An 18,439-nucleotide genomic window follows, 5' to 3' on the forward strand; every position below is an offset into this window, starting at 1 on the left:
GTTGGGTAGTCTGTCCAGAGCCAAAAATGAAGAGAGTAAATATTTATTCCAAGAATTTTTTAGAGCTGCCCAACCAAAAACCAAACACTTCTTCGTCAGCATCAGAACTGTCCACGAGAATATTTTCCTGATGATAAAATTTTCAGAAAATTAGCATACAGTACGACACAAAAGTAGTGCCCGGTGGCTTTTATTTCTGAGGGGAAAGAGCTAGAGAGATGAATGAAGCGACGTTGAGTACCTATAGAAAAATCAAGACTTTCAAAAGCGACCTTGAAAATTTCCGACCCATGCACAGGGTGTCGAAAAATTGAAAAAACCGGTTTGGTCAAAAAATTCAAACCAGTTTTTCCTGGCGCAATGTATTTTACAAACAAAGACGACAAAAACGTGATATGAATTTTTTGAAACCGGTTCATTAATTTGCAACCAGTTAACAAAAAATACCCAAAAATTGTAGATAGAGAAAAAAGCTTGGAACAAAAGTTGTAGAGCGTGAAAAAATACACAATTCTGTCTAATCACATTTTAAAACCGGTTCATAGGTTCGCATTTCGCAACCAGTTTTCGACAATCACCTAAAAATTGAAGATACAGAAAAAAGCTTAGAATAAAAGTTGTAGAGCGTGAAAAATTGAACCATTTTTGTTGATCAGATTTTGAAAATGGCTAATCAATTTGCAACCAGGTAACTTTTGATAGCTTGCTGTGATTTAATGAACCGGTTTCAAAATATGGTCAAAAACTGGTTGCTAAAAATGTAAACCAATCAACTGGTTTCAAAATGTGACTGAACAGAATATTGTGTGATTTTTCATGCCTTACCACTTTTGGTTCAAACTTTTTTCACCAACTACAATTATTTTTGGGTAATTTTTGATAACTGGCTGCAAATTGATAAACCGGTTTCAAAATCCAAACAGCGAAAAACGTTAAATTTTTCACCTTCTACAACTTTTGTTTTAAGCTTTTTTCTCTATCTCCAACTTTTCGGTGATTGTCAAAAACTGGTTGCTAAATGCGAACCAATGAACCGGTTTTAAAATGTGATTAGACAGAATAGTGTAATTTTTCACGCCCTACAACTTTTGTTCCAAGCTTTTTTCTCTATCTACAATTTTTGGGTATTTTTTGTTGACTGGTTGCAAATTAATGAACCGGTTTCAAAAAATTCATATAACGTTTTTGTCGTCTAGTGTGTAGAATACATTGCGCCAGTAAAAACTGGTTTGAATTTTTTGACCAAACCGGTTTTTCAGTTTCTGGACACCCTGTGCATGGGTCGGAAATTTTCAAGGTCGCTTTTGAAAGCCTTGATTTTTCTATGCTCAACGTCGCTTCATTCATCTCTCTAGCTCTTTCCCCTTAGAAATAAAAGCCACCGGGCACTACTTTTGTGCCATACTGTATAGAGTCATTCCACGTCAATTGAACCAAGAAGTGGTAGGAGGGTTCGGTGATTTTTTGAAATTTTTCTTGTGGAAAGACCTTCTGAAGGGATGACCGATGGCGCAAATCGCAGCCATTTTTAAAGGCAGCCGGGGGGTGTCAAAGTTTTCAGTGAACCTAAAATATCATCCATGAAATGAACTCCTCATAAAAAAATCAAAATTCGGAAAGATTCAAAAAATGAACGAATTTTTATTTTTTTGTTGTGAGTTTAATTTTTATCAACTTTTTTATGAAATACGTCAGAAAGAGGCCAAAATAAGACAATTGAACAAATTTAAACTTTTTTTGATTTTTTCAACAGATACGTACAAATAGGGGTCAAATGGGTCAACTTCACCTATCAAAACTTTTTTTCATGTTTTAAATCAAAAAATCGCATTTTTTTCGCAAACTTTGAATTTTTTAGAATCAACTTTGCAACATGGTATCATTCCAATTTTTTAATATGTTGTTCAGCATAAAAAGTTGTCCATAATATATTTTTTTCAGAATTTTTGAGAGTCGGAACGATATGAAAACTACGTTTCGAAATTTTTGAGCTAATTTTGTGTACGAAAAAAAGTGGCAACACTGATTTTTATGATATCACCAAAAAGCCTTTCAAAACCCCTAACTATGGGAAAATGTTCCATTTTGGGAGGTATCGCGGTTATCGAGTAATCCACTGCTGATATATGGATGCAGATATTTCAAGTTCACTGAAAACTTTGACACCCCCTAACTGCCTTTAAAAGTGGGCTAGAGGGCTGCGATTTGCGCCATTGGTCATCCCTTTGGAAGGTCTTTCCACAGGAAAAATTTCAAAAAAATCGCCGAACTCCCCTACCACTTCTTGGTCCAATTGACGTGGAATGACCCCATAGGTACTTAATTAGGATTTTTTTCTATCAATAGGTATTTATTTCATAAATATAGAATTGATTCAAAAATTCGTAAAAATCGAGAGTGAACTTTTTTGAAAAAATTCTTGGATCGTGTCAAAAAACCACATCACTCATCCAGCATCAAAAACACGACATTTCAAACCATCTTTCTATATAAAAGCTTAACACTGATTCACTTTACCAACACCAAATACCAACTCGAATCATTGGCATTATTTTCAGTAATAAACTCCCAATAGATATCCAATTAAAATTAAACATCACGCGGTAGCACGTTGGAAAATTCTTTGTTAATTTCAAAACGATCAATTTAACGGTACTCGAGTGAAATAGTACCTCGTAGCGTATCTATTCTCCCATTAACAAACACCTATTCGTCACCTTTAGCAATAATACCTACAACAAATGAATACTAGCTCTTCAGTTCATATAACGCGATACCAGTTGAATTTTTCACTTCGCAGAAAACTGTATTACAAAAATAATAGATAGCTACGCGTGCAAATATACGACAGAATTTAAGTAGCCACTTGATAGATACCTAGGAGTAGGTACAGCTTAATTTAGACGAATATATAGCATCACCTCTTCAGCGTACTCGTAACATCTTCCTTTTAAATAAAGTACCTACCCGCAGGAGTTTAATACACATATCTCTATGTTCCATAACGCATGACGTAATGAAAAATTTACTTTTCTATCCGCTTTGCCATCTTCTTTCGTAATAATAAAAATGACACAGCTTCCATCCATCGATACATAATCGAATGTAACCGATCGGAAAAAGAAAGCATTCGTTGCGCGATGCACGTCGCAAATATCTCTCAGCTATGTATACCGTTCAATGGCCAATGCCAATGGTATGCTTTGGCTTTAGATGTGCGCGTTTGAGAGTATTTACAGGTGGACACTGGACGGACGATGCGATCATAACACCATAGGAAGGCGGAGAGGTAGAGAACCGTTCGACAACGTCTTCTAATATTAGCATTAAGCGGAAATTTTTCCCACCGCGATGACAATACCTCGGTACACTGTTTCAATTACGTGCGTCTTCGTACGAGTAGGTATATCATCTCATCGGCATCGAATATGTATTTCAATGAATATATCGCGTTGTCGTTCATCTATCTTTACCATTTTAAATATACAGGTACGTGAACTTCGCACATAGGTAGGTGTAAGTACACTTTGTCAACCGTGGAGATGGTTTGAAGAGTTTTAGCAAACACTTTATTTATAAGACGAGAGGATGATATAATCAAAGATGCACGAGTTGATGTTAATGTCACAATAAAATTTTCTTTTCACTGTCAGTTTTTCGGATTTTAAATATAAGCTTCCTTGAAAATTTGTTCATCCTTCATCATACCTATGTCTGTCGTAATGATTTCCATGGTGTTGATCATTGATGAAAAAACCGCAAGAAATTTGTGTTCATCTTCATATGTATGTATTATGTAGAATGCAATCCTTATACAATTAACTGCATTCCTTTTTTTTCGTCTCCAAGTTTCCTCTGTACTGTTGTATCTTTTCAGAAAATTTAATGAGTGGCGGGGAAGGGAAGGTGCAAGGAAAGTGAGAAATCAACACCACCATTCTAATTCTTCTTCTTGGTGCCGTTTCACCCCTAAGGGCCCAGTTGGGTGAAAATCTGCCCTTACGCAACATAAAAACGCGAGCAGGAATTCCGGCACAATTTTCCAATTTTGGAAGAATTCATAAGTGGGAGGGGAGGTCGACAGTAAATTCAGCATCTATAAGCTCAGCCATACCGACTTTGAATCCTTTTGATCGATTGAAATATAATCAAGCTAAGTTCAAATTTTTGAAAAAATGTTTATTTACGTATTCACGATTTCAACGAAGTAAAATCTCGTAATTTGTCCCAAAATAGCTCAATTTTGAAAGTAGCAGGAAAAATCAAATGAAGAATTATAAAAATCTGCCATTGCTGTTAGTTAATGAAATTTTTTTGGCTCAGCCGGGGATCGAACTCAGGTCTCCGGATCAGAGAGCGAGAACTCTCATATCCTCACCATCAGGGCAGATGATATCAAGAGAATAAATATTTATAAGTACCTATACTAAGCTAAAACACACGCATAAAATGCCACATTCACTCGCGTTTTTCAGTGAGTACGCAAATAAATACGTTACGAAACATTCTCGTAGCATATTTTGTAGCCGGTTTCTTTCGACGTGCAGAAATACGCCACTTAATTTAAAAGCGTAGTGGCCTTACGCGACAAAAATACGCTACAAAATATTCTTGTAGCGACTAGCATGTTTTTCAGCAGAAATTTTTTTCTGTGGTGCAGAAAATGTAACAACCTGAATAGTTGTTTCAAATTACACCCGTGAATTAGCGTTTAAGTATAAAACACCAATTAAACTGCTCTTTAAGGCGTTTTTATTGGCAGAAGGGCAGATTTTCATCCAACTGGGAGGGTATCGTGACTAGAATGTCGCAGCCACCTCTTCTGTGACCCAATACACCAGCTCCCTCCACATAGTCCGCATGTGTCTCTGTTTTGGGCACTCCTGACGCATGCTGGGAAGCTCTGTCCAATGGCCTTCCGGATGGAGTCTGTCCCACTAGTGGGAGAACATCTGCACCCTCTTGCTCCCTCCTCCTTGCCTTGAATGAATAGGGACTCATTACATCTGCCCTTGTGACATGTCTGAAGTATTTGAGAATTTGGCTGAGTACCACAGCCTACAACCTCTTCTGGACACCAATTTCTCCCAGGATGGGCACATTAGTCCTCTTCACCATCCACCCATGAGATCAGATGCATTCTACTCCAGCACCACATCTTGAGGCATCAATTTTTCTCCTGTCTCCTTGTTGCACTGTCCAGGTTTATGACACATAGAGAAAAACTGAGAAAACCAGAGCGTTTACAAGCCTTGTCTTCAGAGTCTTGCTCACTGCTGTATCTGTCCAAGTGACCATATCTTCTTTAGGTGAGACATGGCGCTTTGTGTGATTTGCACTGTGCATTTTATCTCAGCTTCACTGCCTCCTTTGTTATCAACAATGGATCCTAGGCAGGTACACCAATTGATTCACCATTTCGAGTCCATTAATTTCCAGGATTTCAGGTGAGTTGTTCTTAGGCCGATCCACCATCATGATCTTTGTCTTCACTTTATTTATCAGGAAGCCATATTTTGCGCAAACATCTTCCACACATTTCGGAAAACCAATCATATTTTCGACTCTTGAGGTGATGAGGGTTGTGTTGTCAGCGTATTGAAGCTTTGACATTTGTACACCTCTGATTGATACTCCTCCCTGCTATACATCTGAGCCATCCATTGTTGTTGGCATTTTCTGCTACAATTAGCTGCAGTGTTTCAAGAATTATAAATTCTCTATATGCAGAACAGAAGTGGGGATAGAATGCAGACTATTGTCCTACTTCTCTCTCTGGGTGAAATTTCTCCAATGTTGTTTCTCTGTTGATTCTGACATTTACCATGCTCCCCTCATACAATTGTTTCATCAGCCACATCAGATGTATTGGTGCACCCATCTTGAGTAGAATGTTCCAATACAGGTAGCCAATTTATATGCGTTTGAAATCAGTTAGCAGTTTCAACAAAATCTATTTTCAGAAATTTCATTTTTTTTTTGCCTTTTGATAATGTCAAATGATTTCAATGCTTTTTCATTTTTTTCAATTCTTTCTGTAATAAAATTCAAGTACTTATGTACTTATACTCGTATCTGTTAAACACATTGTTTGCATGGTGGATATTGTAAGGGTAGAGGCACCAAATATGGACCACTTTTTTTGGAGGATTGCCGTTTGAAAAAGGCAGAAACCTCCACAAAGGCCTAAAATGAAGTTCTATCCTTCCTCTAACAACATACAAAATGTCAGGGATGTTGGTCAATTTCGAGCATTGTTTTTTTATGGTTGAATGACGAGTGTCAAAATTACAGTTCAAAATTTTGGACGCCTAATATGGACCACCTACAAAATTTCAAAATAGATGTATTTTCATATTTCGAACCGCATCAAACTGACTAGTGTGAGTTGAACATTTCTAAATTTGGTGCAGAATCCCAAAATTCTCCCCTACCCTTAAATGTATTTGTTAATGCCTTAATGGTAAAAAATCTAGATACACTTAGCTGCATTAAGTACCTACTTAAAATTAAATATTCTTGTTTGGTGGCTTTCATTTTGTGGCAACTTTGAATTTTTTTTCTGCAAAAACGTGGCTATAATTTTTTAAGAAAGGAGTAAGGACTCCGGAAAATATCCCGTGGAAATTTTTACGAATAGTACCGTCCTTTTTAGGTAGATGCCTTACCTACGATTATTTCTTTTTTTGAAGGGGGGGGGGGGTTATTTAAAGCATTCTTCATGACATTTATTACTCTATAGAGACATTCTCATATTCTTGGTCAGCTCTTTTTGTGATTTTTAAAATTTTTACAATGAAAATTTTTGTTGAAAAATGTGAATTTGTACATTGCTTATGCTGACAGTGGCAAATTGAGAACTGTAGAATGCAAATTTGCTGTTGAGTAATTTTTTTCGAAAGAACAATTGAGAACCTTATTTGAAAAATCACCAATGTCAGAATTTACAATTTCCTTAAATTACAGTTTTCGAAAGAAAATTCGACGAGAAAAATTCCTAATGTTAAAATTGTTCTAAAAATTCATGTTTTTGTAATCAAGTTTCAAAAATACGTACGTACTTGTATTCACTTATTTTTACTGGATTTTCAAAAAATTAAACCAGCATCCTTCACATTATCTTTTCTTGGTTTCACTTTTTTTGAACGCGAACATTCGAGACGATATGAGAAATTTTCCACACTTCAATTCGATATCCATCATCCATCTCTTTTAATTTCATCAATCATCACACAGGTTCATTTCACTCTCCTCATCCCTAGCACCTAAATTCCATTCACCTATGTCATAAATGAATCAAAAAATTTAGGAAAAAAATTATCAAATAATTAGGAATTCCGGTCATTTGGTTTGATCGCATTCTTTTCATTATTATTTCAAAAAAAAAAAGTAACAAAAAAATCAGGAAAACTACCTAGGTATACCGCATAGAAGAAAATGATTGACGTTGCCACGACGATTTGGAGGACAACAGACTGCATAGCATCTCAATGCATCGAAGAGACGAAGAGACGCACAGGTACAGGCACAGCGTCGAGAGATGTGATGCAGAACGAACGTATTGAATGCGAAGTAGCAGCTGGCGAGGAAAAGAATGAACGCGACGAGAATGAAAAGGAAAGAAATACTAAAAAGAGAGAAAAACTACCCGGAAACGTCATTTATAAAATGAAATGTTCGACGACTCGACGTTGAAAGAAAAAATCCTCGCAGATTCTACTCGTACCTATCTTGTTCTTCTGGTGTAATTTGAACAGGGTCATGTGCCCTGGTCAAATTGTAAGATCTGGATGAGCTTAAGGTTGGACTTTGGAGCTGAGGTAGCTGAGATTATTGCTTTGACTTTATTCCAAGTCCAGGAGAAAATCCGATCTTGTTTGTTGGATTTTATGTGTGGAAGGTGACGATTGGGGTTGCGGTCGTCACATTGTCAACTTGACGCTGGATATTCAATCTAGATTCTCTCGTGAAAAATCGAGATTCGAGAAAATAAGAGTGATTGGTTTTAAGTACTCAATTGACAAACAGACATGTCATTGAACCCTGAGTACATACATCTATTTCACGAGCCAAAACTATTCGTATTGATTTTGCAGTTTAAAAACAGCCAAGATGGTGCCAATGCCAGTTTTTATTGATCTTGGGATACCATTTAGTAAAAGATTAAACTCACGTGAGTAATTTTATGAGAAAGTGACAAGATACTTGCCAAACAATTCTATTGGATGATGATGTCATTGAACTGTATACGTATCGAACTGCCTAATCAATTACTTATCCTCTCTGTGAGTAAGATTAGTTCAGTGAAAACTATCCTCACATTGCTTGGGTATAGTTGCAGTCGAAGAGAATTCATCAAGTGTTCGTTCTCATCAAACTCGAGTGATTAACGATTTTTGCTGATTTCATTTTCATTTGTCACTTATGATGATTTGATCACGAGGACTGAGAATTTGGAAATAGATTACCTTCCAAAGGTATAATAATAGAATTGCACAATACATTATCGTCAGGCTATTTAAATGGTTGAAAGATAAACTAGGTAGTCATTGGAAGTAAATATCAATGCCTATCTATTTGTGTATAAACTGAAGCCTGAGGACATCAGGACATGATTAAACGGAAAATTACCATCATTGTGTCATTATACTCTAGAACTTGGTCTGTTGGTCTTGGTGCATATATGAATCGATGCAATGGATTGTAAAACCAACATGCCATCGAGTATAAAAATACTTCCAAAACGTGTGTCTGCGAATTTGCCAAATAATTACACAATATTTGCGCCGCGGATGCGCTAAAATGAGACGAGCGAGTCGATTGCGATAATTATATTGGTATTTTTTCTTCTTTTTTCCAAGAGTAGGTACGACAACGTGTGGATGAAAAGAGAGCAAAATGCCTGGGAAACGTGTACGTGTGTATGTAATTGAAGACGTCCTACTCTTTAAAAAGCATTTAATAAATTTTGCCATAATGTGGTGTACGACGTACGGACGCGACAACGTATAGGTTTTTCTTATTATGTTACCTCCATGGACACGACACGTTGTGTAAACGGTCAACTATGAAAATGAGCGTATGTGCCTTTTTTAAATAGCGCTTCTGCGAAGAGCAGCTTGATATAGGTATAGGTACATGTACATATTAGTAGTTGTGTATACGAGCAAATGAATTTATATGGGAATCGCGAATGACCGTGTCGAACGATAGACAAATTTTTCAAGTGTAATGCACCGACGTGCTCGTATTGTTTGTACACCTGCCGCATATTTTTAGCGAGTAATCGTTCTACGTAGACTGTGTTGTTATCGAACGAAGAAAACGATTAAAAGGCTTTGTGAAAAGATCGTTATGTGACGAGTCATTTCGCCAGTGCAACGACGCTCGACGGCTGGAACTGATTTCGTATAATTGAGGTGATTTTCATTTGCGCGGTTATGATGATAGCTTCCTCCCCTCTTACCCCTTTGTCTGTCATACTGTTGTATGAGATGTGTAAGTTTTGAGACGTTTTTCGAGATGGGAAAAGACTCCGGTGATGAGGAAATGCATCTTTGCTACATGATGAACGAATAGGTAGTGATGTAACTTATTTTAGGTACCTACTATATTCGAAAATTTAGATTTTTATATTGAAATTTTCCATTTTTATAACGTGTCAGTGCAAACATTCAGCCTGAAGTTGAAACACGTGCCTTCAAAATCTAACCACACATTTTTTCAGTACCTATGTTTTGCATCTTTGAAGCTTCGGAGTAAATTTTCTTCAACAACTTAGATTCATTCAGCCATTTTTTGACCTCTTAAGCAGACTAGTTAGCTACATTGCAGTCATGAAAGAACATGAACTGTTTTTTTTTTTTTTTTTTTTTTATTATTTTCTCCCTTTCCTTCTAATATAGGTATGACATCTCAAAAATTTTCATGTTCAAGTTTTCTTGAATTAAAAGAAATCTGTTCGTTTTTGCAGGGAGGGGGGGTGAATGAGTTAGATTGAATTTGAAAAATTATTCAAAAAGCTCGGTGCTCCAAAAAGTAGGTAGGCGAAGGGCTCGTGAAACGTGAGTTACTTTCATGTTTTTCTGGTGTTTTTGATCTTTGAATAAGCTTTGGAGAGGGGAGAGGGCTAAAGGAGAGGGGGAGACTCGAAAAGGTTCTTGATATTCCAACCTGATTTTCAAAAATATTACGATGTGTTGCATCCTGTATGGTTGATTTTTTTTTTTTTTTGAAATTCTGACCCAATTTGTAAATTTGGTTTAAAAACATTCCCACTTCTCCTGAAAAATTCTCAAAATAGATTAAAATCGACTACCTATCGAGTGTTATAAATTTTCTCACCGAAATGAACTTATCATAGCCCATTTCTATCAATTTTTCAACGGTAAGAATTTTTTTCCTTACTCTTGGAGATTGAAATTTTTGTGGAAAAATTCATTTTTAAACTTTGAAAAATTTTACGAAGAGTATCAAGAGTAGGTAAGAATAGAAACAGTATTTCACCTTATTTTCTCACCGGAACTGGGCCTTTTCAACCGAAAATTTTCCTATTCACAACTTTGATCGTGGAGAAGAACATTGATTTTGATTTGAACTTTTTTTTACCGAAGAGTTCCAGCAGTAAGAAACATTTCTTTTGATTCAACTCACTGGGCATAAATTCCTCGAAAAAACAAATTTTAGATTGGTAAAAAAATTATGAAAAGTCAAGTCAAGAAATTTTATTAAAAATCACCGAGGTAATTGCGTTTTTTAAATAATTTTGAAGAAAATATCAAGTATAGAATCGCTTGTTGTTTTGATGTGAAATCCCAAAAATTTTCCAAAAATTTAGCCAAACTAACTACAACTTGGTTTCACTGAAAAAAATTTCACTCATTGTCAGAATTTTCGAAATTCATCATAATTTTCATGCATCATTTCTTGCTGTCGACTTGGTCCCTCTTTCTTTAAAAACTTGATCTGAGAGACCATCCCTGTAACTTGTTTACGTGTCTAGAACTAGAAGTACTTTTTTTTATGTATGTAATTGTACTTGCATTTATTTTTGTTTCGAACCTAACAAAGATTAAGTACCTACCTATTTGAATTTTCATTTTTCAATAATTCACATCCCCTTATTCCACCTATCATGAAGTTTTTTTAAATTTTATTGCGAAATTTTTCATCTGCCAACTCCCAACTCACAACTGTAAATTTGAAATTTCACAACTTTTAAAATAATTTTCAAAAAATTCTCATTCCTTTCCTCTGTTGAAAATCATTTTCGAAGAATGAGTTCGTTTTTTGAAATAAGTAAACCCTTTGAAAGAAAACTATGAAAACGGATCAAAAACATGGTTCGCTTCCCTATTTCAAAATAATTTTTTTAAAAAGTTGATTTTTACATTTTATTCTAGAACAAATCATGTGAAAAAGCTCAAAAGAAGTTGAAAATTTGAAAAATTATAACACCCCCTTCCCCTCATAAAAATCTAAAAAATGTCCGAAATCATTGAAAAAAACGAGAAATTTGATTTGCAAAATTTTTATCCCTCTCTACCCTGCCAAAAAGAAGTCGTGGTCACGAAAAATTCTTGGCACTCCCTCCACTGAAAAAATATTGGAGTGTCCGAAGATGCTGAGAGAGCGAAAAATTGACGTGTAATTTGGAACCCCTCCCCCTCCCTCTTCATAGAAATATTCTCCAAGATATTTGAAAAAGAAAGGTTTTCCGATAGTCCTGCTAAAGTCTTGCTTCTTCGTTTTGAAATTTTTTTAAACACCTCGTGTTACACTAATTTTGTTTTAGTTGACTTTTTTGTTTGAAAAAATGAATCAAGCACCTCCCTGCCTTAAGAACCGAAACTGTTTGTTGATATTTTCAATTTTCTTAGGCCATATTTTTTTTTAAAAATTGGCAAATAATTGAAAGATTCGAGGGGAAAATTTAGAAGAATTAATACGAAATGACCCCCCCCTTGCCCTCGTCTTATTGAGTCTCGTTCGATGGCTTTAATTTTTTTTCTTGACAGAGGTAACAAAGCCGTTAAAATTTTTTTGATTTTCTATGAGTACTTCTTCCAACTTAGAAGTCGGATACTTCAGATTTAATCATCCATAAGCTGACCCAAAAATCACGAAATTTTTTTCAAGAAATTTAAATTGGTTGAAAATGGCTAGAAATGAATGGAAAAAATTAGGAATAAAAATGTAAGAGTCACAAAATTGAACCATGTTTTGTTGCTCAACTTTTTTGTTTTTTATAGTGAAAAGGAAAGCTCGCATTCAACTCAAGCTAACGCTCTTCTTTTTCTCCAAGCTGAAGAAAATGAGCGATGTTTAAATGTCTCATAACTGTTTTCATACTTTTCATGTATTTTTGATCACCTTTTTCGCACATTTTAATTATTGAGAAAAACACCTACATACCTAAGGTATAAGCATCCCTTTTTGAGAAATCTAAACCTCTAAACATTAACCTAATTTCCATCACCTTTTTTTCTTCATTCTGCAAAATGTATAAAATCTGAAGACAAGAGTCAGATTGGCAATGTGATCTTCACAAAAAAAAAAAAATGTATCCCAAATGCGAAAAAATTCGCTCTACTTTTCCATTTATTCGCTTGATATGGATGAACACTTGCAATAAAGGTGAAGGTCAGGGTAGTCCTCGAACAAACCTACAAACACGACGAAAATCAAGTTAAAGAGAAAAATTGCGATCCCGTTATGAAAATATTTTTTCCGTCGACGACGTCGGTTTGCTTAGTCATTTCACATCACGATTTTGAAATTGGTTACACAAAAATGACGTCTGGCGGAGTCTGTAGGGCAAGGCTATGCAAATGTACGCGAGCTAGTATACGAGTGTATTTCGCTGGCTGCCTTAATTATTACGACTCGTAAGCGAATTTTCACCGTTGAACTACATTTCATTACGTCTGACATCGATCATGGTCTGCTCTTGGCTTCGTTGTACATTGTACATATACAAACAAGACAATGGAGTCGAATCTTTGAAACCTCTGACGCGAATTTGACATGTTCTTTAGCTGGTGCGTGCGGTCCAACGTGACTGTGGGGAATTTCTATGAACTGTACTCGTATAAATTTGTTATAGGTACAATGTGGGTGCATTTGTTTAGTACTGTGTTCACATTTGCATCGACCTAAGTACTTATAAATATTTTTCTCCGGTTCTTTTTTTTTCATTATGAGACCCCCCCTCCTCCCACCTCGACAGTACCAATGATCATTGTACACCTAGCACTGGCTAATTTAACGTAGGTAGGTAATAGGTATTGTGTATATTATCTAGTTTTTTTTTTAATTTACTCAATTCTGTACGAACGATCGACGATTTAGTGGGAAAAGACACAAAATATAGGAAGAGGCGAGCGATTCAATCAAATTGATAAATTAAATTGACTACTAGGCATTTTGGCGTTAATCACGAGTACACGAAGAATAACGAGAGTCGATTTTGTATACAGTAGTAGGACGATGCGGTGGCGGTGGTGGCGGCCGCATAGTGGCGAGAAAAATGTAGGACGTTGTAGTACGTAGACCGAGTGTATTTGTGATTTAATAATGTAATTTCACGCCGAATCTGGTGAACTTTTTTTTTTATTTAACTGTAAACTCGATAATGGAATATTGACGATATGGTATACAATATATATACGAACGTTTGTCTTTCACTATGTACTCGTATTCGTATATTAGAAAAGGAAAATGTTATATGAGTACGAAATTTTTTTCGTGCGGTTTTTTTTTCTTATTTTTTGGTTGTTCATTAACCTTGGATACTTCGCAATGACCACTAAAAAAAAAAAAGATGAACGCGAACAATTAAGATGGCATTGCTAATTGAGTATTTATAGGTCAAGGAGGTAGCGATATGGAAAATTTGAATATGGGGTTTGTAAGTTGTAACAGTGTTGTAATTTCCCCTTAATTTTTTGCTTAGGTGGCTTTCGTAGGCGATACGTATGTTCCTGTGACGACGCAGCTCAGGTCGAGGCCCATATCGACGGCAGATCAGCCAGCCATCGATTGGAGATTGCAGACTTTTGAAGGTTGGGGTGACGCTAGAAGGCAAGGATACAATAATACCAGAGTTCAACGTAAGTATCAGTTGGTGATATGAAATACCTACTTAGATAGATATAGGTACATACATACAATTTTTTACGAACCTGCTTGAATTTATGGTAGGTATATGTAAATAATGTAATAGGAATATCAAATCATAAGGTATACTCTAGACTCTAGTGCTCCATAAATTGTACGTACGTAGGCGTCTAAATTTGATAAAGTGATCCAAGTGTTGAACGCATACCTACAGAGAGAGATGAATGAATAAAAGCGACTCTATGGTTATGAAATATGAATGATATTACCTTGAAGAAGGTTGTAGATTGGAAGTGTACGTATCTTGATATCTGATATCATAGCACATCCTTCCTCAGTTCCCCGATTCCAGGATTTCCTGTCGTAGATTCGATCTCTTCCAGTCTTTATTGAATATGGATTAGATTTAGGTGGCCTCAAATTCAAAAGAATTGTTCGGCACGCGAACTGCTTCCTTGTACTAGTGACGTTTTGAAGTTTGATAGAAGGCTACATTCGATTTCAATTTTAAAAATTTTGAATTTTTGGGGGATCTTTCGCCCGTTTATATTTTTTCCCCATCGTTTAATGGGGTTATTTTGAAATCATTGGAACCTTTTTTTTTTTTGGTGATTTTTCGTGAGATTCCAACATGAAAATTTGGACTTTCTTGTTGTGGAATTCATACTTTTCTCATGGACGAAAATAGGTCTATTTTCAACCAGACTACGACTTATTTGATTTCAATATTATAGTGAGAAAAGTTTTCATGATTTTTGCATTAGAAGCAGTTTTTTGAAATGAGAAATTTTTTCTTGATTTTTCTACAAATTTTCGAATTTTTTGTAACATAATTTTGAATTTTATATGTTCACATTTGAATTGAGCTAGCCTTTAAAATTTTCAATTCTAACTCCGAATTTTCTTAATTAAAGATGAACATTTTTTTTAGGAGAGGGGAAACTTAGATTTCAAACCCATCAGTCTCTGTCATTATCATCACCATCTAATGAAAAATGTTCTTAGTTATTTGTAAAATTCTAATTAAGTATATTTTCAAACACTTTTGAGTAGTTGAATAGTTGGCAGTATGATGAAAAACACGATTTTCATGATAGAAAATTGAAAGAAAATGCCATAAAAAATGGGTTTTTTTTCTCCAAAGAAAGTTCTTATCAGAGAAATACGCAAAAAAAATGAGAAAAATATCGATTAAAATTGAAATTTATACTTGTCTAAAATGATAGGATTATGACTTTTTGGTCAACAGGAATTCAAAAATAATTGTTCATTCAATTTTAGGAATACTGGTAGGTACACATAATAGTCAAATAGGATCCATCCCATAATAAATCTCATTTTTGCCTGCTTTACCAAATCATAATTTTTTAATCAATTTTCTTTCGAAAAATATAAATGAAAAATTTTTGGAAATTCAATGCTTGTACCCAAGGCTGAATTTCTGATCAATGTCAAGTCTTAGATATTTCTTAAGATGTACAGGAAGTTGAGACCCAAAGAATATTCTCCCTTGTGGTCGTCTTTTTGAAGGTTGTCTATTTTTTAACTTGAAATTTGGATTGCAAATGGAAATTGGATTCTTAGAAATCACACGAATCCTTTCTTTCTATACCCCCTCCTCCTCCTCCTCCTCCTCCTCCTCCTCAATAATCAACAGTTTTACTATTTAAACTAATTTTTCAATTTTCGAAGTACTGAAGTACACATTTCTGAGCCTCTGAGGATTTAAAAAAAGTATTTTTGAACATTCAAAACCCATTTCTAATTTAAAATGTTGATTTTTTTTCAACAAAAATGTGAGTACCTTCTTGTGTAGACTTGGTGACCATTTCTATCTACGTGACTCTTCAGCTTATCTTGTGCCTTCCATTAGAATTTTGGATTTCACTTCGAATCGTTGAAATTTCGTGGAAGACGCTGAAATTGATTTGGGTCACTGAAGAAGAAATTGAGTTCCCGGTTCCACCTAAATTTCAAGTGTCTCGTCTTTGAATCCACTGATCTTACAGATTTCAGCCAGACTTCTTGAGTGAGATTTTCTAACTCGATGAATATTTTAAGAAGGAGATTGAAAATTTAGTGTTTGGCAGGATTTCGAACCGGATGAAGCTTCAGAATTATTGGAAAGGATTAAATTTGATGTTGAAAAATTCTTATTTGCTAAAAATAGATTGTCTCCAATTTTCTAAGAAAAAAATTGAAGTAGATATACTTTTTCAAAATTAAATATTCACTGAAATTGGAATTAGACAGTACACGTGTCAGATTTTTTCCACCCATTCTGACCATAGAAGTTCAAAATCAGTAATTGAAGAAGTTACTTGAAATGGATGGAGAGGTGGGCGAGGGGAGAGAAAGAAACATTTTATGTCCATTAATTTCCGAAATGTGTCATAGAATAAGGTTTATTGGGTATTAAGTGGAGAATGACCAAAAATCAATGTTTACTTAGAGGTTTGAAAACCGTTCTTCCATTTCCCTATCTTAACTCATCTGGTACCTACTCGGTTTTTTGTCTTAAATTGAAAAAAATGCAGCATTTTAAAGCTGATAAACCATAATTTTGTCATGTTTTTAATTTTTGAAAAAATGGTGACCAAACTGACCAATTTTAGATGACTGTAATTTGTTCTTGGTTCAAAGGAGTTGAAATTTTCGGACTTTTGAAACTTTTTAAAATACCCACCTAATACTTACCGATACTTAACCCTCATTGAAATGATGTCCAGCTATAAAGTAAGTAATTAAAAATTAAAATTTTTTCTGGAAAAATTGATTTTGGTCACCAACTCTTGAACCTTGAGTATTCCACAACACAGATGCTTATTCAAAGAATCGAAATAAAAATACTTACCAACAAATGAACAAAAACGTTTAAATCGCTCATTGACTTTGAGGGATCCTCATCCTTTTCACTTCTTTTACAATCTACGAAAGAAAAGTTTATGATCTTATTTTGTTTGATTAGTTTTTTGAAATTTAGTTCATTACTCTTCAAAATATTGGTTAGGTAGGTACTAGGTATCTACTTCGCAAATAGTACGAAATTTTTCTGCACTAGCTCACTTCTTACCTGTCCCAATCATGTCCAATATCTAGGTATTTCAACTTAATAGGTAAGTTGAGGGATCGAAAAGTAGACGTCAAAATCACAAAAATTTACTTTTGTGCAATGAAATGATGGATATAGTCTTTCTCATGCGTCAAAATCGGAGAAATAGAAATGATAGCAATGTCGTAAAAATTTGCACGCAACTTGTGAAGTTTTCCGTGACTGGGTCATTTCGTCTCCAAAAAGACTTGAACCAAAAAAGGAAGAACAAGGTCAAAAACGATTGATCTACGATCTACTTGCCACCATTGGTATACAAAAAGTTAGTGAACTGAACAGAGCTGTAACGGAATAGGCAAACTTACTGCTCGACTGCGGTATAAGAGATGGCAGATTTTGATTAAATTAATGTACCTAGGTAACTAGGTATTTTGGGTTGAGAGATTTTCCGTCACAACGAGTTACTCGACGTGTACAGTGTATGTATAGTTACACGTGATAGAGAATGTCAATGTCACTCCGTGATCTACGCAAGTTACACGATGAGGTAGACATAGACGTAAGTATGTAAGAAAGGTACCTACCTAGGTATACGAAATCCATCGAATGAATGGCGAGATAAGCAGCTAGAATGATGAAATTAGCATTGCTCTGTTTATCAATGTATCCAGTCGAGAGTCTTCTTCATCATGGAGCAAGTGTCAGGGTACAGCATAACACTATGATAAAAATCGCGTGGCTATTGTCGTCGCGGTTACATGAGCGATGCAAGGCACACGCATCGTTACGACATTTCGATCGTGCACAGTGATAAGCCAGAAGAGCAATTTGCCAGGACGTAACTTCCATATTTTTTTCCATCTTACATATTTTTACTCTTTGTGCGTTTGCAGATATTGAAGCCGAATGTCAAGATGACTATATGAAGATACGTATCGGATTCAACGGATCGTTTGGAGGATTGCTGTATTCCTCCGGTTACTCCTATGATCCAGATTGTGTTTATATCAACGGCACCGGAAGTGGAAGAGATTATTATGAATTTTTCATACAACTTAATCGATGCGGTACGTTGGGGAAAAACTCCAGGCAAGAAGATGCTCGAAAGAATCCAGCGGTAAGTGATTATAATTTACTTAGTATCGGTAGAAAGAACTGGTGGACAGATGGAGTTAAAGATATGAATAATATACGAAATTAAATTTATGATGTTTCCGAGATGAGTTCAATTACACTGTAGTAGCAAATTCGTCGTCAAAAGGTATCTAG

The 18,439-nt window shown here is 35.3% G+C and overlaps 1 protein-coding gene across 1 annotated transcript in view; it reads left to right on the plus strand.

Annotated features, from left to right (window-relative positions):
- Nucleotides 1-18,439, plus strand: part of LOC135843757 (uncharacterized) — a 104,762-nt gene that overhangs the window by 47,568 nt on the left and 38,755 nt on the right. The window contains exons 5-6 of the mRNA XM_065361766.1: nucleotides 13,955-14,111; nucleotides 18,064-18,287. Coding sequence (XP_065217838.1) covers nucleotides 13,955-14,111; nucleotides 18,064-18,287 — 381 coding nt within the window. The remainder of the gene's footprint in view (nucleotides 1-13,954; nucleotides 14,112-18,063; nucleotides 18,288-18,439) is intronic.

Source organism: Planococcus citri, chromosome 4 (assembly GCF_950023065.1).
Source record: "Planococcus citri chromosome 4, ihPlaCitr1.1, whole genome shotgun sequence".
Lineage (NCBI taxonomy): Eukaryota > Metazoa > Arthropoda > Insecta > Hemiptera > Pseudococcidae > Planococcus > Planococcus citri.